The sequence below is a fragment of the Anarrhichthys ocellatus genome, unplaced genomic scaffold, assembly GCF_004355925.1.
Source record: "Anarrhichthys ocellatus isolate YVR2014 unplaced genomic scaffold, GSC_Weel_1.0 scaffold124, whole genome shotgun sequence".
NCBI classification, from domain to species: Eukaryota; Metazoa; Chordata; class Actinopteri; order Perciformes; family Anarhichadidae; genus Anarrhichthys; species Anarrhichthys ocellatus.
The window spans coordinates 268060-289526 of NW_022280154.1; the positions used below are offsets into that span (position 1 = coordinate 268060).

The 21467-nt window shown below is 46.2% G+C and overlaps 3 protein-coding genes across 5 annotated transcripts in view; 1 reads left to right on the top strand and 2 right to left on the bottom strand.

Annotated features, from left to right (window-relative positions):
- Positions 1-201, bottom strand: part of nacc1b (nucleus accumbens associated 1, BEN and BTB (POZ) domain containing b) — a 17778-nt gene extending 17577 nt beyond the window's left edge. For both annotated transcript variants that reach the window (XM_031877015.1, XM_031877014.1), the window contains exon 1: positions 37-201. The gene's annotated coding sequence lies outside the window, so the exon portion shown is untranslated. The remainder of the gene's footprint in view (positions 1-36) is intronic.
- A 1231-nt stretch (positions 202-1432) lies between these two features.
- On the top strand, positions 1433-10865 carry trmt1 (tRNA methyltransferase 1). 2 transcript variants are annotated; one of them, XM_031877018.1, is made up of 16 exons: positions 1433-1574; positions 2091-2468; positions 2923-3118; positions 4251-4438; positions 4877-4992; positions 5115-5227; positions 6421-6569; positions 6783-6866; positions 7283-7352; positions 7491-7625; positions 7746-7831; positions 8441-8549; positions 8626-8702; positions 8857-8976; positions 9242-9353; positions 10358-10865. In XM_031877018.1, the coding sequence occupies exons 2-16, from the start codon at positions 2104-2106 to the stop codon at positions 10433-10435; spliced, it is 1998 nt and encodes a 665-aa protein (XP_031732878.1). In that variant the 5' UTR covers positions 1433-1574; positions 2091-2103; the 3' UTR covers positions 10436-10865. The 2 variants fall into 2 exon arrangements, with proteins under 2 accessions (XP_031732878.1, XP_031732879.1); XM_031877019.1 differs by lacking the exon at positions 1433-1574 and having other exon boundaries at positions 1607-2468.
- Positions 10812-21401, bottom strand: man2b1 (mannosidase, alpha, class 2B, member 1). Its single transcript, XM_031877011.1, has 23 exons — positions 20748-21401; positions 20323-20425; positions 19772-19945; positions 19491-19684; positions 19033-19165; positions 18434-18579; positions 18144-18346; positions 17940-18060; positions 17691-17769; positions 16731-16840; positions 16532-16639; positions 16104-16220; positions 15449-15631; positions 14923-15020; positions 14667-14787; positions 13879-13997; positions 13667-13768; positions 13459-13546; positions 13057-13137; positions 12770-12994; positions 12320-12469; positions 11871-11973; positions 10812-11291 (listed from the first exon to the last, which is right to left on the bottom strand). The coding sequence occupies exons 1-23, from the start codon at positions 20880-20882 to the stop codon at positions 11188-11190; spliced, it is 2997 nt and encodes a 998-aa protein (XP_031732871.1). The 5' UTR covers positions 20883-21401; the 3' UTR covers positions 10812-11187.
- Positions 21402-21467: the final 66 nt, after the last annotated feature.

A 21467-nucleotide genomic window follows, 5' to 3' on the forward strand; every position in this document is an offset into this window, starting at 1 on the left:
CACACACACACACACACACTCTGTCACTACACTCACCGGCGATTCCGCTGTCTTTAACTTGTGTCCGTGATAGCTGCGCGCGCGTCTAGACTCCGGACAGGTGAGCCCTCGGGGGCCTTCCAGGTGCTGCGCTCACAGAATGCTGAACAGGATGAGACTGCATTCATTCGGGCACGGTACTGCGCGCCCCCGCTCTCTCTCTCTCTCCCCCCCGTCATGCCAAATACTATTAACTCTATAATTCTCCTGTGTCAGATGTATAGCGCCACGCTCTCTGGGCATTTATTGTCACAGCGCCCCCATCCAGATGTTCAGGCTCGCGTGCGCATGCACACACAGTTGAGGCAGTTTTTGTTTTTCCCCCTCCTTTCCTTTCTCCCACAGTCGCTCTATTTAATGTGAAATGTGTGCAAAAGTACCAAATACAACAGCGTGATGGTGGATGACTGAAATACTTTGATGTATGTTGCTTTTCAGTGAAGGTTGTGCCTTTATTACAGACACAGGAAGTATTCTCATCATGTAAATGTACCAAAGTCACAGGCTTCAGAAATACAGAGTCCCCCCCAAAGTCTACAAGACTACATACACACATTAAGATCACATCAACCTGCACATTTCTTCCACTCCCTGAACAATGTGCATGGTGTTTTAAACACTACATGGCCCCAGGGTTGCTGTGTGGTAATGTGATTAAATATGTATAATTTAAGATGATGCAACATATAAACTGGGATGTTTTAACTCATTGGCTCTCTTCCAGACAGAGTATAGGTGCTGTAATACAGCAGGACTCCTTATATCAGTTCATTTTGGGTTCATGGTTAATATTCCCAAATTATTTTTAATTTAAAAAACTAGTAAATACACAGTATAGGCTGCACCTGCAACTCTCAGGGTTCTGGATAATCCAGTTTTGCGCCATGCAGTGATAATAACAAATATATAGCCTATAGCTCCTGTTTGATGATTAACATAAAGCCCAAAAAACAGAATATTGTTTTATTTATTGTCGTTACACAGCTGCACACGACCTATAACCTCACTGCATATAGTCCGAGCTGCTCAGCACTGACCTGCATTGACCTTATTTCCTCTTTTTTATCCTCACATCATGAGTCTGGGTATTTCGAGTGTAATCCATCGGCTATGTTTAGAATTTTGCATCTGAACGCATCACCAACTTCAGGCGCGGTGAGATTAAATTTGATTATTCATGAAAGCGGACTGATGTGTTTTCCAGTCTCCTCACATGTTTACTGCGGGGGAGAAAAGTAGGCCAGTCAGCGCTCTCTCTCTCCCTCTCGTGTCCTTACGTTACACCGGTTTGCCTGACATTACACGGCTCTGCCGGTAGGGGGCGAAGGAACGAGCAGCGCGCCTCTCTCTCTGTTGGCCGCGCGGGCTTCCGTAGAGACGCTCAAAAACATGGCTGCCTCCATGTGCTAACGTGAGATTAACCAGCAGCAGAGAGAGATATCTACGGGGAGGAAACGGTTACCGGCACGGTCACACGTATCGCTTGTTATATTACAAACCTCTCGAGTGTCCGCCTTAAACGGGAGGCGCCACAGGTAAAACTATGTTTATTAGGGTTAGCATAGCTAGCAAACAAGCTAATCATTTAAGAATAATTGCAGTCCTGGGTTCATGGAGTTAGTTTTCATTTATTTTACTATCTTATTTAAATACAGTGAACTGAAGCTACAGGTCAGATTCGTCTAATTTTAATCTCTGGGCTGACTATTTACTAATGTTGTTGATTTAGTGTTATTAAAGCTCTAATGCTGTCTGAACACTGATCAGGTCAAATCTGGACTAGAACATCCTAAAGAAGCCAAAAACACAGATTCAGATTTGTGAACCCTTTATTATGTGAGGTCTAAAAAACATGAAATCTCCTTTTTAAAATAGTTTCACAAATAAATACTTAAGTTATTTATAACTGTCAATATCTGGGTCATAATTCTATAATCAAACATGTTTCTGTGTTGGGTAAATATTGACATTAGTATTAGTTTCAGCAATCCAATGTTGCACCTGCTCTGTATTTAAGTGGAACTCATTCAGGGGTGTTTGTCTTCGTCCAGGCGGTGTACCTTGATGCTGGTGCGGACGGCTCGGCTGCTCCCCATCATCGTCGTCTCCCATCCTCTGCATCCGTCCTGCACCCGCTCAGCCACACACACGTTTCGGTGGAGTTTAGGCAGCGCCGCTGCTGCTGCTGCTGCCCACCGAGGACTGAGATCCATGGAGCCCCTAAATACGACCCCAGAGGTTCCCACCGCCAAACCTCCTGCCGAATATGTGAGCCTGGCGCCCACGGACACGGCGGCCGACGAGGAGACGTGTCCCGCAGGGCTGTTACCTGGGGAGACGGTGGTCAAGGAGGGCAAGGCGGCCATCTTGTTTCCCAGTGCTAACGAGGTGTTTTACAACCCAGTCCAGGAGTTTAACAGAGACTTGACGTAAGCATTTCATTTTTTACCTTTTTTTTTTAAAAAAAGGTGTGTCTTTTACCTGAAGACACACCACAGACATGAGTCCCCTTACATGAGTTCAGTACAGTGGAGACGATTCGGTACACAGTTCATAGGATCCTTTCTGTCTCGTAATGGATTTAGTGTATCGGATATTTAAACCCAAACCTGATCCGTACTTCTCCAGAGCTTTGTGTTTAGAGAGCTGCTCGGTGTATACAGGTGTATACTGTGTGCTGAGGTCATGTGACCGATGATGACATTAGTGTTTCACACAGTCGACCGGTCACTCACTGCGTGTCAGTAAAGCTTTGAACTTCAGACACAAGAACCCACACATTAATACCGAGTTTGGACGAGAGCAAATGTCATGAATAGTTACTAATTGACCTCGTTACGATGCATGCTTTTGTATATAATAAATGCTTTTCATATTTCACAGATGTGCTGTTCTCACAGAGTTTGCCAGAGAAGTGCTGGCTCAGCGCGGTGTGAAGCTGGTGGTGCCGGGCGAGAGAGAGAGCGAGAGGGTGGTGGTCTCTCTGACGGAGGAGACCGACGAGGCCGACGTACAGACGGAGCAGAAGAACGGAGCCGAGGCTCCGACTGTAAATGCGCTGGTGGGGGAACGATGTGAGGTACGAAGGGTTCATAGTAAACACGAACCATCTTTTAAGAAAGTGAAGCCAGGCAGAAAATATGATTTCTTCGACAAATCCAACGTTCTGGCGGCTGGTGGTTCTGTGGCGCGGAGCACGGTGCTAATACTGTCAGGGTTGGTGGTTTGAGTCCCACCGGGGTTTCCTCTGCTAAATATACAGTCAGTGATGCCGGCACAAAGCAGTTAAGATACGGGTTTCCATCAAATGACTTACGTTAATGTTGCACGAGGTAATTTCACACTTCAAGTGGTCGAGGGAGGTAATTAGATCAGCTTTTTAAAACTGAAGGATTTCATGAAGTTGCAATAATGTCTTTAGATGTCAGTGAAGATCTGTTGGTTCGGTTATAAAGACGTTCAGCCATTGTTGGGGATTCCAGCTCTCTGTGGATGGAGAGATCCGGAGGCCAGTGATTACGTGTAGAACAAATATCTACAGCTTCACAATTTACATTCTGTGTTACTGCAGCTTTATAGCTGCTATAATCAATGTTTTCTGTAATGATATGATGGATCATCAATCACGATCACCTCCACAAGAAAAGCAGAGCTAACAGGAGAGTGGATATTGGACTTGAGTTTATCAGGTGCACACAAACGCATCTCTAAACGAATGCTAATGTTGCTCCGTGTCTGGAGGAGTGACGTAGAGACGTCGTATACATCTCTGGTAGAGACCTGTCAATCACCATGTAGCCACGCCCTAAAGCATCCCCTGCTTTATGGTCTGTGTGACTCTAAATGGACCATAATGTACTAAATGAACATCATGCTGTATTGAAGAAGACTTGAAACTAGAGATTGAGACCATAAACTCATGTTTACAATGTTTACTGAGGTAATAAATCAAGAGAGAAGTAGTCATTTTCTCATAGACTTCTATACAACCAGAGGAGTCGCCCCCTGGTGGACACTAGCGAGAATGCAGCTTCAAGACGTGAAGCTTTGACTTCACTCTGTAAATATGCAACAAGTTCCCCATATTGCAAATTTTCTAAGGTTGGAATATGTCGATGTTGTGTTTACATCTTGTTTTTGCTGCCCCCAAGTGGCCAAAAAACAAACAGTTGATGCAGCTTTAAGATTTTTCCCCCGACTCTGCGTTCCAGCACGGCCTCCGTGTTCTGGAGGGTCTGTCAGCGTCCGGTTTGCGCTCGGTGCGCTTCGCCCTGGAGGTCCCGGGCCTGCAGAGCGTCACCGCCAACGACTTCTCCGCCAAAGCCGCGGCGCTGATCGGCAGGAACGTCGACTACAACGGAGTCGGCCACCTGCTCCGCGCCAGCTGCAGGGACGCCAGGTACGACTGACTCGCCACATTCGGGGAAACGCTCGTCATCCGCCTCACTGATTAGCTCTCTGTTTGTTCCTCTTCTCTTATCTTCATTCCTCTCCAGCCTCTGACCTCTTGTTCTACTCATCTCCCTGTTCTCATCTCCATTTATGTCTCGTTGTTTTTCTTCTTTCATCAACTCTTTTGTCCCTTTTCCTGTCATCCTGGCTCCTCGCTTGTCTCCTTGGCTTGCTCGTCTTCATGCCTCTCTTCTTCTATCTTCTTCAGTTGTTTCTCTTTCTTCTCTGAACTAATCTGCTCTTTTAGTTTAGCCTTAACTCATATGTTTCTCCATCCCTCTCTGCTCCATTCTTTAACTCATTTCTTTCTTAGCATTTAATGTATCTGTCAGCGGTCGTGGATGTGAATCTGACTAACCCCTCTCCTTTGTTATTCTTCCTCCAGTATGCTGATGTACGAGATGCGAGGGAAGAAGGAGCGCTATGATGTCATCGATCTGGATCCCTACGGGAGCCCCGCCTCCTTCTTGGATGCCGCTGTGCAGGCAGTCAGCGAGGGAGGTGGGTAGCTCGGTCCGTCAATAATGCAATCGACTCTCTCCTGCGTGTCATTCCTCCGTCTCCGGGTCTGTGAACGGCTGATCACCCTGCTCCAAATAACAGTGCGACTGTTTCTCTCTCAGGTCTGTTGTGTATAACGTGTACAGACATGGCGGTGATGGCAGGAAACAGTGGAGAGACCTGCTACAGCAAATACGGTTCAGTCTCCATCAAAGCCAAATACTGCCATGAGATGGTGAGCGCACACACGCACACACACACACACACACACACACACACACACACACACACAGTACATGCACAGACATGTCCACGTATTTGCATTCATAATGTCCTGATCTTTGGTGAAGTGTGTACAGTGTGTGGGTCTGATAGAAACACAGTGTGTGTGTGTACGTACGTGTGTGTACTTGTATTTCTTCTACTTGGGGTACTTTCCCCCTCAAGGATATAAAGATGAGAACTCACAAGCTGATGACATTTTGCAGCTCCTGGCATCATTAACGTTACGATCCGGGCACAGAGGTGAAGCTCTTTGTGGCTGTTCCTTCTCGTTTCTTTCCTCCCTGCAACATTTAAAGCAACATTATGCAAGAACTGGTATTTTGTACACGCTTGTCATAAATAGAACTGTTCACGTGTATTTGTTATGATTACTTTACACATGATCAAAAATAGCAAGTCGATAACTTTGCTCAAACATCAAGCAAGTGTAAGATGTATAAAGGCAGATATTACTTACTAGTCCAACAGCAAGAAGGCCAGCATCAACCTGTCAATCACAGTAAGCCCCGCCCTAAAGCATCTCCTGCTTTATGGTCTGTGTGACTCTAAATGGACCATAATGTACTAAATGAACATCATGCTGTATTGAAGAAGACTTGAAACTAGAGATTGAGACCATAAACTCATGTTTACAATGTTTACTGAGGTAATAAATCAAGAGAGAAGTAGAGTCATTTTCTCATAGACTTCTATACAACCAGAGGAGTCGCCCCCTGGTGGACACTAGAGAGAATGCAGCTTTAAGGACACGAGACAACCAGGCGGAAACCTCCAGTGAAGGTTTCTGCCTCGTGTCCTAGAAAACAGTCAACCAACTTTCCCCAATGGTAGTTTATGGTCGAGAGTATTTTGATTATGTTGCGTAAACGCTATGAACACACCACCACGTCGCGTCACATGCTAGCACGTGCTAATTGGATGACATTACATGATGTTGCTTTCTTCCCGACTTGAGTTTGGTTAGCATGTTTGGTTCCGTTGCTAAAGTTGACGTTGACATGAACTTTCATGCTAGTCAGCGGAGAAGAAGTATGATGTCAGCATTCCTCACATTTGACTTTTCTAATCATTTAGCAAGAAGATCAGACTGTTCTCAGACATTTTGCATAAGAAATAAAGAGTGTGTGTGTGTTTCTGCTTCAGGCTCTTCGTATCATCCTCCACAGTTTGGACCAGCGGGCGGGGGTGTACCAGCGCTACATCCAGCCTCTGCTGGCTGTCAGCGTCGACTTCTACATCAGGGTGTTTGTACGCATCTTCACAGGACAGGCCACAGTCAAGAACTCAGCCAGGTACACACACACACACACACACCATGTTGGTGAGTCTGAATGAAAATATAGACCTCTTGACAGCGGCAGCGACCTGTCAATCACAGTAAGCCCCGCCCTAAAGCATACTTTACAAAGATATTTTTGGTGACGTCAGCTGTAAATAGGATCTATTTAGCCTTGCCAATAGTGTGCGGACATGTTTCTGATGACACTCCCTGTCTTGTGTCGCAGTAAACAGGCTCTGGTCTACAACTGTGTCGGCTGCGGCTCTTTTCACCTCCAGCGAATGGGAAGAAGATCCAGCAACGGAAAACAGTAAGACGGCCCACGCTGTAGAGCCGGCTCTTTGTATTTCATGTGAGGTGAAACGCTGTCTGCAGATGCTCCGGTGAAATATCAAGATTTGTCCTTCGAAATCAAAACACGAGTGCTTTTTAAATTCTTCTTAAACTTGTATTTTGTCACCATCAAACAGGCCGTTTAAATCACAAAGTGTGACTGAAGAGATGTAGTTTAGCCGAATGCAGCTCGGCTGTGGACGCCGGTCACGGTTTAAAGGGAAGCTGTGGCCACCTTTTTATTTATGCCACGGCCTAGTATGAAGCAAGCTTTAGCATTTCGCTCAAAGCACCACCGCGCCTCAGGCCTTCAGTTATCTCTTGTATCAGCTTCCTGTCGACAGCGTGTGTGCGTGCGTGTGTGTAGTAAAGAAGACTCTGATGTGATTTCAGTGTGAAGTACTCTCCTGCCACCGGACCTCCTGTTGGACCAGAGTGTGAGCACTGTGGACAGAGACATCAGGTGAGACGCACGCTCGCACAGTCTCACACACACTCTCTCACTCTGTTGTTGGCGCGTCATGCTTTTGTACTCTGCTTGTTTGTAATCGGTACATTCTCACTCAACACGCCAGCTGAAGTCTGTCTGTGCTTTCTGTAGCTGGGCGGTCCGATCTGGGCGGAGCCTATCCACGACGTGGCATTCGTCCAGAAGGTTTTGTCGGCCGTGTCGGGGAACCCGTCCCGATTCGGGACGTCCAAACGCATCGAGGGCATGCTCAGCATGGTGACCGAGGTATTCATTTCGCTCTCATTATACCTCTTTTGGTTTTGTCCTGTGGGTGAAAAATAGAGTTTCTATTATTTAAAAAAGGCTGCGTGTGCTTTTTCTAACACATCATCCCGTTTGTTTCAGGAGTTAGACGACGTGCCTCTTTATTACACTGTGGACAGTCTGAGCAGCACCATTCACTGCAATACTCCGCCCCTGCTGCAGTTTAGGTAAAACACACGCCTGCACGCACGCGCACACACACACACACACAGCGTCATGAAACTGTAGTGCAATTCTTTTATATATATTGGTGTTGGTAGATATTAGTGGCGACGGCTGCTAGAAGCGCTAATAGAGCTGAGAGTGTTACCTGAGGAGACGTTATCAGATAAGTAGACGAAGCTCCATTCTCTGATCTATTGGACCAGACCAGGGCACCGGTCCTCGTGGTGGTCCAGTGTAGCTCCACAGGTCTGAGACAAACCACACAGTCGAGGTTAAACTTGGAGCAGGAGGCAACCTCCAGTTCTGCAGAGTGACGCCAAAGCTTCATGTGTTAAACCTGCATTCTCTCTAGTGTCCACCAGGGGGCGACTCCTCTGGTTGTATAGAAGTCTATGAGAAAATGACTCTACTTCTCTCTTGATTTATTACCTCAGTAAACATTGTAAACATGAGTTTATGGTCTCAATCTCTAGTTTCAAGTCTTCTGACTTGGACTCAAATGTGACTGTGGTCCACACCTGTGTTGTGTCGTCTGAGTGTGTATTTGTGTAGTTGTTGTATCTAACCTGTCCTCTTCCATCTCCTCTTCCTCCTCGTCTCTCCCTCTGCAGGTCGGCTCTCCTTCATGCTGGTCACAGAGTTTCTCTCTCTCACGCCTGTAAGAACGGCATCAAGACGGACGCTCCTCCTGCAGTTATCTGGGACATCATGCGCTGCTGGGTAAATATTACAGATGATAACAAGTTAAAAGTATTGGAGGGAGTTCTTTTAAAACTGGTCTCTCAATGCAACACAGGAGAAGACCAATCCTGTGAAGAGGGAGAAGCTGTCAGAGACTAGTCCCGCCTTCAAGATCCTCTCCACCGAGCCCGGGTGAGTCCATCAGAGTCAAATCTATGACACCTACTGAGGTGGTTTGTATACTACTGTGTAGAAGAGCAATGCAAACCTGTCGTAGTAATAAACAACTGTCTATTTACACAGTTAACGTGTGTGTGTGTGTGTGTGTGTGTGTGTGTGTGTATAGCTCAGAAGCCTGTTTCACTGTGAGGGAGGACGCTAACCCGCAGTCCCGTAAACGCCACCTGACCCGGTTCCAGGAGAACCCGCAGGCCTTCTGGGGACCCAAAGCTCGCGCCAAAGCCGGGTAACGACCACAAACCTCCACACACCAGTGAGACGTGATGATTGGAGATGAAACGCTTTGCACTGACTTCTCATAAAAACGTCAAGCTGAATATAGAGGAAACTGAATACAGATAAAACCAAATGAATATTTGTTTTATTTTTACACCAGCTTGATTATTGTAGAGAATAAAACCCTTAAACTGCTTCGTTTCCTACCTTCATCTTAATTTTCTTCCCTTTTCGCTCTCTCCCCCCCCCTTCCTTCCTTCCTTCCTTCCCTCCAGCGGCGGTATCGTTACCGACCTGCAGGACAAGAGTAAGAAGTGCCAGAACAAGAGGAAGAACCAGATCACAGACTCGGAGCTGAAAAACATTCACTGTAAAAGGTTCAAACAGGTCAGAGGAAATCAAATCTATTTTAGACTGAGAACAGGACATACAGGATCCTAGCATGTCCCATAGTTCTACTTCTCCCCACACACACACACACACACACACACACCACTTCCTGTTTAACAAACTGACGTTTTCCTGGAAAAAACGACTTAAGTGTGTTTTTTACCTTCGTAGAAAAGACCAACCCGACTCATTTCTGTTCCAAGAACAGCGCTGAACAGTTTGTCCTGAAACGATCCAATCGAAGATAAAACGGTCTGAGTGATGCAGACGTCCTCAGTCCCGTCCTCTGCCTCCCCGGTACGGTGCAGGAGGACGTTCACTGTGGTCAAAGGAAATGATTGTTGTTCTGGGGCCGTGAAGTGAGTCACAGTTAAAGGCTCATGAACAACTTTTATAAATGCATCTCATCACTGTGGTGTTTTACAACCGCCGCCATGAGTCCAGATTTCATGTTGCAGGGTCACAAGTTATTAACTAGTTATAAACACGTTAGTCTCTATGGACGATGTGTCGCGGTGATATCCAACGAGTCGTTTGAATTTAATTCTTAAGTCTTGAGCAGATTTAGATATAGAAATAACTATGCTACCCGACTTTAATGGAACAATATGACGGTACTTTCTGTGGATTCAAAGTTCCTCAATAAACAAACGAACCGATCCGGAGAGGAGCAGCTCCGTCTTCTTGTCAGGAGTCCGGTGGCTTTGAAGAGAGCGGCTGTCTGAAGCAGCGTACACTTAAAACGATATTTATTTTTGGATTATACAATATGCTGCTGCCTAATACAGTGACTGTGGAGCAGCACCTCATACACCACCATACCTTTAATATCAGTACCATTCATCATTAAATGCAGAGGATCCGTTTTATGAAAATGTTGGAGACGGTTAAATAAAAACAGTCTTCATGTCCGGGGTGGAAACATGCTGCTGGTTTGCCGCGGAAATGTACTTTTGTAAACAGAACATCAGCCTCACTGAGAATTATGTTCTTTGTTTCAGGGAACGTGCACACATGGAGACAGATGCTGCTACTCCCACGACCCGGAGCAGACGACAGAGCAGAAAACAACCGAGTGATCTCCGGAGTTACTTCTCTTTTTATAATTTTATTTCTGGAGTTTGAACGGCTCAGTGCAGCCCGGATGATTAAACAGAACCCGGTCAACATGAACATTTCTCAGTTTTACGCCAGAGCTCGTAACATCTTTTGTTATTTTGACTCGTTTCAATAAAGTCCTCACGCTCAGTTTAAGTGTGTTCTTTTGGTGAACTTCGTCTAATCAAAGATGAGTTAATAGATGAGAAACTAAACTTCATTCATAGCTTTATTAAAAACCATTCAGGATGCATCCACATGCAGTAAAACTCTTCATATAAATAGATTCCTGTCCAGAGAACGAGCATCAGGATGTTTTAGTGTCGCTGGAACATTAAAGTGCAGATTGACACAAAGTACGAACGATAGACTTTATTATCAATTGTTGATCAGTATGAAATCATGTTCAATCTATACACACACACACACACACACACACATACTCATTGCAGTCTTTAAGGATTCGTGTGATTTGAAGAGCTGGTGCTGATAAAGTCACAGGAGAGATTTAGCATCATCGCTGTGCAGAAGAAAAAGGCAAATTCGGTACAAACTGCATCAAAGGAACACGAGGAAGACTTCAATCCAAACATCTCGTTCTGCTCGGCTGAAGAGAAAACTAACCGACAGCTTTCTGGAGATGGGAGCCGTGTGAACGCAGCCGCTCACTTCCTGTGATTCTCTCACCGGTGCAGAGGCGGCTCATTGGTTGAAGTCGCATCGCTGTGATTGGCTATCTGAGGAGGACCCTGAGCAGGAAGGTTCGGATCTCCATTGGCCTCAAGGTCACCTCCCACGCCGAGGGGTCTCCCAACGTCTTCAGCAGGGGCTTCTCACCTGGGAGAGAGACGCAGCGGCATGATGTCATCCGGGAAATGATTTAAGACTCGACTAATTAACAAAACAGCAGTAAAACAAAGCGGAAACTGCAGCACATTAACTACCTCTTCTTTGTAAAATGAGTCCTGCTGAGCGACTAGAACACCCCGCAGTTTATTAAAGCTACGAATCATAACGCTGCACTCGTGACTCATTATGTTACATCGCCTGCTCGATTGGTCCCTGCAGGGAACAGTCTTTACAATCGAGACTGGAACGGAGCCGTGATTACGGCCCTGGTAGAATGAAACTGATGGAACTCAACCAGCAGCTCCATCAGTGACTGGCAGCAGCTTCCAACATTTGGCTGCCTGGTGTTCATTGTTGGTCAACTCCCGTTTTTTGTTGTCCTACGGTGTCTTTCTGTTCTCTAACGGGAGGTTAAAGAGACGCCGCTGGTTCTTAATCCTTTCCTTCTCTCAAGACCAGAGAGGGAAAGAAACACCCGATAATGTCTTGGGGTTCAGAGGTTAATAAACAGGTAAAATGTCATAACTTGTCTGAACAAGCAGCTCGATGGGAACTACCGTCACGTACCCGTCTGTGGCGTCCAATGAAAACGCGTCATCTCGTCTTTCCACTGATTGGCCGACAGGTTCAGTTCAGACGCGCCCAAAACCTCCAGAGTGGAAAACAGCTTCTACACAGACGGGAAGCAACACATCCAATGACTTTACTGCTTCATTTCACTTCACTTTAACTATCCATCGATATCTATTTACTTACTTACCAGGGGCAGTGCACATCAGTTAGAGAGCTAATTTCAGTCTTTAGACCTCTGGGCAGGTTATTACACTATATTATCAGTACAACTAAACAGCAAACACTAAAGTAAAACAGTGTACAGCACAATACGATAAAATATAAAGCAGCTTTGTTTTGCTTTAAGTCGTCTCTTTAGTTTTTAATGTCCAATCTTTGTTTTAAGCTCAAGAAACGTGTAATGAAAACAGGATTCTTGGTATCGAGTCCTCTGCGTCGCTGACCTGCAGGTTGACGGTGACCGGCCCCGAGTTCAGTTTGCTCTCCCCGCTCTGGAACTGATGCTCCAGCCTCAGCAGCACCGAGTCCTCGTCCCACTGCGTCAGTGTGAGCAGGTGGACAGCAGGGGGCAGCGCAGCCTGCAGCCCAGAGAACTACACACAGAGGAAGACCTGTAGTCACTCGGCTGGATTTAAAGCATTTAAAATCTGTCTGAGGCAGAATTTATAAGCCTGTTTCTAGCTCATGTCGGTGCACCTCGAGCGTAAAGGGACAATTCACCGCAAAATTAAACACATTGTCCTCTTACCTGTAGTGTGAATTATTAATCTAGATTGTTTGGAGGTATCACACAGAGAAGTCTCCTCTCCAATACTATGCAACTCTTTCCATTCTTACCTCTCGTATTAAATAACTAGACCTGCGTACGGTCACAGCGCTCCCCCCTCGCTCACCTCCAGCCGAGTGTTCGGGTGCAGATCTCCGTCGGTGAACGTCAGCGTCGGCTGCAGCACCACCTGCTGGGCCAGGGGGCGGTGCGCGTCGGCCGCGCTGGGCGGGCGGTCCAGGGAGAGCAGGAGGCGACCTCGGACCACCAGCCCCTCGGGGAAGACGGAGGAAGTCTCGTTGAGGGGCTCGGCGACGCCGCGGACGTCGTCGTACAGCAGCCGGCGGTGGAGCTGAGGGGGGAGGAGATAAGAGGGAGGGACTATGGGTGTGTGTGTGTGTGCGTGTGTCTCACCATGATCTCCAGAGAGCCGTTCTGGATGCTGCCTCCTCCCTGAGAGCGATCCGTCACCACCGTGAGTTGGTCCACATCATCCTGAAACACACATGTTTAGTGAGTGAGGACACACATGAAGCAAAAAGGATGTAAAACATCTTCAACATTATGTTATGTTTAGGTGAAGCAAGGAGAGAAGACAATAATTCTGAAACTCTCCTGTGTTGGAGACTTAAGAACGGGTGAAGAAGGTTTAGTTTCTTCATGTTTTTGTGGTTGCTGGTTTAATACTCATTTCAACCACATTTTAGAAAATCTTCCATTAGAAAAGTATCCAAAGAGAAGAGCAAACACGTTATATTTGGGACCCGATCTCCGTCTGTTCGTCGTTCCTCTAACAGCACCGTGTTGATCACACACCTTGATGAAGGCGCGTGAGTTGATGGGATAGTAGTTTCCAGCTATGGGCTCCGACTGCCAGAGCTTCCAAGTGGGCCGGAAGTCTTTCCTTTAGGACAAAACGACGACACGACGTACAGATTCATGAACGTAAACTCGTCTTAATGTTGCCTTTAAATAATCACGAGTAACTTCTATTAAAAGTTAAAGATTTTTTTAAACAGCTCACTTTCTCTGCAGCACTTCTCTGCCGTTTGAGTCGGTGTAGAAATACTCGGAGGTTTTGATGCTCGTGTCCAGACGAGTGATCACCTCCTTCCCCAGGTCGTCACTGTAGAGGGAGAGAGAGAATAAAAAGATAGATAGATAGATAGATGGATACACACACACACACACACACACACATAAACTTCTCTGTATACGAGGCGAACACACACTCACCTGATGGGCAGCGGTCCGACGGTCCACTCCAGCTCCAGAGCTCTGCTGTCGTGGTGGAGACGAACCACCTGAGACACCCAGGGAGCGAACCACTGCCTCACCTCCTGCAGCACGGGGGTCTGCAGGGGACACGGACGCAATGTCACCTCATCTGGGACATTGTCTTCATCTCTTAAATAATTCTGGCTGCGTTAATGCATATGGCACACATTTTGGCAGGAGTGTGAGTTTTTCAATATTAAACTGTGGAGCCAAAATACAGACAATCAGACCCTTAAGGACACAGACGTCCCCATTGAAACCCATTAAAGTGATGATGCACAGAATCATGAATTATATTTTATCAGCCTTTCAATCAGCTTCAAAATGTTACTTTTTTACTATTTTCTACCAGATTGAGACATTTCTTTCAATGAATTATTAACATAACAGACTGAAAAACAACCTTTAGTAGTTAGTAAACAGAAAAGAATTACAATTTTGTGTTAAACTGACATTCGAGTGTTTTTTTTAATAATCAGGACGATGTTGGTTAAAATATTTAACTCGGGGAAAGTGGAAGATAATATTAATATAAAATATTTTAAAGCAGTTTTTTTTGACATGGACATGTGAATCTAAAGACTACTAAAGAGTATTGAGGATATATAGAGATAGATATAATATCATCTTTCTGACACAAACTGGTGCCAGTTATTGGAATTAAAATCAAAACAGCCTGAAAATAAAGCTGCACGATGAAGTCATCGTCCTAATAATGATAATAATGTGTGGTGAACGGTCTCGACCTGAACGCTCTCCGTCTTGGCCGTCTTGCTGATGATGAACGGTGTGGAGGAGTTGGGTCTGAAGATGTACGCCCCCGAAGGCTGGTCACTCTTCGAGTTGTTGCCGTCACTGGCGTTGTACCTGCAACACGCAACACGCAACAAACAACATGCAACAAACGGTAGAGAAGCAAAAGTCAAAGTAAAAGAGCTGCATTTGATTTTTATGTTTCAAAAAATGTATTTGGAGAAAGAGAGAAACTAGAGCGACACTTGCCAGTAGAAGTTCTGCGTCAGCTTTATGGTCTGTTTGGTCTCCAGGTTAGTGAGGCTGCTCAAGAGGCCGGTGTTGGGGTCAAAGGTCACTCGTAGGAACTGGAGCACACAATATAAAATAAATATATATAAAATATATATATAAAATATACATATATATATAAAATATACATATATATAAAATATATATAAAATATACATATATATAAAATATACATATACACACACACACACACACACACACACACGAATGACCCCCAGAGGGTTAGAGCTCGTACGCTGCAGTGGAAACAGTCACAGTGAGAACAATGTGCTTCAGGTTCAGACTGTTAAATTCAAAGAGCGCTGGATGAGCCTTTCAGTCAGCCGCTCCTTCAACGAAATTCATCAACGCCCAACACATAAAAGCTCTATTCTGTGAATCAGTGAAATCCATTTTGTTTTAAACGTGTCTCCGACAACGTGTTGGAGCACTTATTTCCCACGATGCAGCACAAAGCCAGCGTGCGAGCGCGCCGCGGTCTGACCTGGTTCTGGATGGCGGTGGGCACGCGGCGCTGCGTGGAGGCCGGCGGAGGCCCGTCCCGAAGCAGGGACACGGAGTAGGTGGTGAAGCCCAGAGGAGGAGCCTGCACCTGGAACACCAGCTCGTTGACGGCGAAGCCTCGGTTTCTCCTCACCGCCGCCGTCTGTGCCGACACCGGAACCACCTGGAAGAGAAACCGGGACGAGGACTTTCAGATACGATCGAACTGCTTCCTGGTGATCTTGTTGTTTGTTGACATCTTATTAATGTTCACATACAGCAACCGTGTTAAAAGAAACCAGATGAGTTATAGCTAGAAAAGGTCATTAGAGTTCATAACACTTTGAGATAAAGTACACTCATCTACAACATGGTTAAACCGTGTATTACCACTTTAGAAACACTATTTAGATCAGACTTAGAAAATGCATCAACAGAGTTCCTCACTGGCTCCTCAGGGCTTCCGTAGTTTTTCTTAAAATAGGAATAAAAAGGCAATTAAATGCCATAAAAAGCTGGATCAGCCATCATCCGTCTCCATCGTGTGTCCAACAACTGCAGAGCTTGTTGCGGACAGTCTCGTACTTGATGCCGACACACGCGCACACCCACCCCCACACCCACACACACACACACACACACACACACACACTAACCTGGCAGTCCACCGATCTGCCTTCAGCATCCGATACTTCGTATGATGATCCATTCACCGGCAGTCTGACCGGCCAAGTGACGGGGCGAGCGAGAGGGTTGTACACATGGACTGAGAACTGAGAGAGAGAGAGAGCAAGCATAGTTCAATAACAATACTGACTAATATGTTTAGATATTTTATACATAGTTCATATTTACGCAAAATATTATTATTTTTAATTTGGTTTATTTACCAACCTGTCGTCAAAGATTCAGGACAGAAATATAGGATCTGTGTGTGTGTGTGTGTGTGTGTGTGTGTGTGTGTGTGTCGGATTGCGATGAGCCGATATATAAATGAGCTACAGCTGAATGTCCCTGTGGCTCCCCGTGTTGCATCATGACCACAGATGATGCTTGAATCCTTCCGTGTGTGTCTGAGCGTCACCTTCTTGCTGGACTCGGTGAGAGGACACACGCTGATGTTCAGGCTGTCGCAGTAGATTCTCTCTGCAGACGAGCCGCTCAGAGCGGACAGACTGTTACTGACCAGAACCTGAGACACAGAACGAAATGTCAGAACCCAGAGAGGACGTGTGCGTTTTGTCCTCTATCATATCTAAAAAACAAACAACGCGACGAGCTACCTGACAGTGTTGCCAGCCGCTGGCTAGCCTCCTGGCGTAGTCGTTGGCTACGTGTTGCTTCTCCGTGCCTGAAACGGCGTCGTGGTGCTGAGCCACGGCCATGGCTTTCTCTGACGCAGAACACAAAACATGTACGTCAGTCCGTCCTCCGCCTGGTCACCGGTCTCGTTTATTAATATCTTCTTACTAGATATTAACCCTCTGAACCACAAAGCAGTTTCTGTGCATTTTGTTTCCCCGTCACATCTTTCTCTCCGTAGTCTTGATCTTCACTGTAATATAAAAGTCCTGCTGCTCTATAGAAACAGAACCATCATGACTACAAGTAGAGAGAACTAGAACATGACTTTAGAGCAGAATAACAGTTATAGTGACATAAATCATAAAGAGAAAAACGATGGAATCTGTACGACCAACATTTGGGTAAGTGTCCACAAATGTTACCAATATTGTAAAGAAGTAGCGGCTCTATGTGCAATAAATAGTAAGCTGTTCACATTTCTACAGCCTCTCCTCTCCGCTCTGTGCAAACAGCCTGAAGTTCAGTTAAAGCTTCACAGATTTGTTGTCACATGACTGTTGGTCTCAGACGAGTCAATCATGGCTTCACAGTTGCGCTGACGAGCTCAGAATTTAATGTTTTTTACAGAATCTGTTCAGAACAAACGGTTCATTTGGGGCGAGATTTTAAATGAGACGTGTAGAATAAAATGTTGATGAAATACCACAATTTTAAGCTTCGTTTCGGTTGCTTTTTCTGTCAGAAGCGTTTGTCACACATGATGTGTTCAAGGACCGTCGGAAAGAGGAAACCATCACGATAAAGACTATTTTACAGCTTCTGGCTGTACGGTGTAGTTGTGACAAGTGTTCTGGCGGGTTTTGGGGTTCAGAGGGTTAATGTGACCACCAGATGAAGCACAAGTTTACAGAAAGAAGTAAGAAGACACTAAATCTCACTCATGGTCTCGCTGTCGCCCTTTCCAAAGGGTCCGTTCCTGGAGACCGGACCGCCAAGTACCTCCAGCTGGTTACAAGTCTGTAAATAAACAACGACACAGAATATTTAGTTCACACATTTGAATCCACAAAGATGAATCCTGTTGACTTTTGGGACGTCATCAACAGGTGGAAAGACATTTGTGTTGATTTTGTCTGAGGATCCACTGTGTCACACGATTAAAGTAAAGTGTTGAACCTTTACGCTACCTGCAGGTTGCTGTTGCTGATCCTCTCGTAGCGCTTCAGCGCCGGTCGGCTGGTAAAGTAGCCGGTCCAGTAGTTGTGAGCGTTGTCTGCGTAGGGGAAGAAATCATCCGTCTTCAAAGCCCTGCGTAGAAAAGGAGAATCAAGTCACGGCAGAAACACACTCGCCGCCGTTGAAGCGCTCGTTTTTAAAAAGGTTCACACTACCAGGTGAGGTTAGCTCTGTGCAGCTCCTGCAGGTAACAGGACGGGGTGGAATACAGCACGTTGACTCGGCCGCCGCCGTTGGCCTGCTGGGCGTTGACGTAGCGGATCAGCTTGTCCAGGTTCTTGTACCACAGGTTGGCGTTCTCGTACTGGAAGTCTGAGCCCATGGTCATGATGATGTGGTTGGTCTTATACACCTTAGCCTGAGAGAGGGGGAGGGGGGGTCTTGGGTCATTATATCTTTCACACATTCACCTATGAGGGGGTGTGGGGGTGTGTGTGTGTGTTACCTGATGGTTGGCGATGGCGAGGAAGCGCCTCACCACATCGTCGACATTGTAGTCCTCCAGGTCGGGGTCGTCTCTGATCGGTGGATCGTCACAGGACTGGTCCCAGCAGAAGCCCTCGGGAGGGTTGTACCCGTTGGGAAGGATCCCTGCCAAGGGGGGGGGGTATGACAGATAAAGATTAGATCATCCACCGCGATATCATGAGAATGGGTCGGAGGTGAGGTCCTTAGACTGTACGTATAAGAAGTGCACGTCGTGACGTCTCTCATTGGTTTGTGCACTGATGTTTTGAAGCCTCGAGTTCAGCAGTTTTTCAGACCATATCTGGACTGAGGAGGAGTGACGTAGAGACGCCGTCAATCACCGTGTAGCCCCGCCCTAAAGCATCCCCTGCTTTATGGTCTGTTTGACTCTAAATGGACCATAATGCACTAAATGAACATCATGCTGTATTGAAGAAGACGGACAACGCTGAAACGTAATCCCTCTGTCACTAGCGTGGATGTTTAAAAACACATATTTAAAATAAAGAAAAACTTAATAATTCAAGTGAAGAAGAAGTGCAGCAGCATTTGTGCACGCGTGGTAGTTCTGTTTACCGGTGAAGAGGTCAGCCATGGGGGGTTCCAGGCTGTCAGAAGCCCTCCACAGAAGCTCCTGCTCCCGAGCACTCTGCCTGCGAGTCCGGTCCTGGTAGTCCAGACGACCAAAGAAGAAGCCGTCGTACCCCATCTGAGAAAAACACGCAGGAAACATTTAGTGGAAAAGCTCAGAGGAGAACGTTTAACTGGAGGACGCAGCTAACCTTTGTCTGAAGCACCTCAGTAATTAAAATGTAAAATCTTGTTTGTTTGAAAGTGAAGTCAATGCTTCATGTGTTAAAGCTGCATTTTCTCTACTGTCCACCAGGGGGCGACTCCTCTGGTTGTATAGAAGTCTATGAGAAAATGACTACTTCTCTCTTGATTTATACAACCAGAGGAGTCGCCCCCTACTGGTCAGTAGAGAGAATGGAAGTTTAGGACACTTCCGCATTGTTTCCTATAAGACGAACTACCTGAGCAAACATGGAGGCGTGTTCCCGGGCGTGGCCAAAGGGGTCGATGTGCCAGGCGACGCGGGGGCGACCACAAGGCCCAAACGTCTCGTTGAGGAACCTCAGGCCCATGGTCATCTGGTCGATGACGGCGCTGTAGTGGGTGGTGGCCTCGTCACTCATGCACCAGCCGCCGTTCACAAACTCCAGACGGCCTGGAGGGGGGAGGGGGAGAGTCATCTAGGTTCTGGTTCTGGTTCTGAAACCCTTTCAGTGTAAATGTACAGTGTCGGCTGATGTACCTTCATTAACCAGCCGTTTGACCGTCTGCTGCATGCTGGAGCTCTGCTGCTTCCACCAGCGGTAGAAGAACGCCGTCTCCACGTAGATAAACCTCCTGTCGGGGTTCTTCAGCAGCTGATCCACCACGGAGTCCAGAATATACTGCACCCCCGCATGCTGGATGTCGTTACGGTCTACACACACACACACACACACACACACACATTATCCATCCATATCAGAGGCAGATGATCTCTGCTGACATAAACACACACACACGATCACACACACACGATCACCTGCAGAACACGTGACCGCTCTCGCTATAAAGTAAAAAGACGTGATGCTGAAACAAACGAGCTGATCGCACTAAAACTATGAACTCTTATTCCAGTGTTTGCTCGTGAAGGCAACAGAGGAAACATGTGACAGGAAGTAAGCGAGGGGATCGGTCACATGAACGCCTTAATAAAACACTTTCACCATTAACGGTTTCACAACCTGTTTTTATAACGTTGCTTATTCCTGTGAAGTGTGTGTGTGTGTGTGTGTGTGTGTGTGTCTGACTGACCTCCATAGTAGTACTGGTCCACAGTCTTCAGCCAACCGACGTCGTCGTGTGTGTGAGGGACCAGGTGGACATTCAGCATGCTGGGCTTGGTGGCATGACATGACTGCACGCACGCACACGCGCGCGCACACACACACACACACACACACAAATACAAATACACACTAAGGACACATCTACAGAGCAATAGACTACTACTCTCGCAAGGGAAGGCACACAGTACGAAGATAAATATTAAGAAAAAAGGATAAATTAATAATCTTTCAGTTTATAGTTTATTAATGTAAAATAATTTCCTCAAACAAACTGACAGAACAAAAAAACAAGGATGACAGAAACAAAACTTCTTGAGCTTTTTAGCTAAAAACTGTCGTTAAACATCTGAAACAAACCCACAACGCGACGGGCACGTGCGCGCAGCTCACCTCGTATCCGCAGGTGAGTTTGGGTTCTTCTTGGCCGAGAGGGAAGCCTAAAACCCGGCTGAGGAGGACCAGCAGAGAGACGGACAGCTGCAGCGACCCGGCCACCATGTTGCAAGAAAATAAACCGCGAGTCATGTGACATCTGTTTATCTTCACTGTGGTCACGTGACGAGACTACCTGAAGGCCCGAAGTGTGATCCCTCAGTTGAGACTCAAAGGCACCACCGGGAAAACAACAAAAAAACAACTCTGAGGCAAACGAGGCAGCTTAGTATGGAAGACCATTAATGCACTATGATGACAATTATTTTAAGTCATTATTATGAGTATCTCTTGATAATTAATTAATTAATAATCGTTAGGCAGACATGATTTATCTCAGTTTCTCAAAAATGTGAGATAGTGAAAAGGACAAACACTAACAAACCAAACATCCCGTTTTCACTTTACCCGAAGGCCTCTCCCACATGAGACAGTACGTGGAACCGTGCATACACACATACATTCATTCGATACACGCCATTACTTCAATTTAGTGCGTAACAAAGAAGTTTTTGTCCGTAGTGAAAACCATGGACTGTATGTAAGACGTGGAAATAGTCATCGTGACGTCTCTCATTGGTTTGTTGGCTGACGTTTTTGAAGCCGTGAGTTCAGCAATTTCGCCGTAACCATCTTGGATTACGGCTGTCACCATGTTGTTGTTTTTAGAGCCAATAC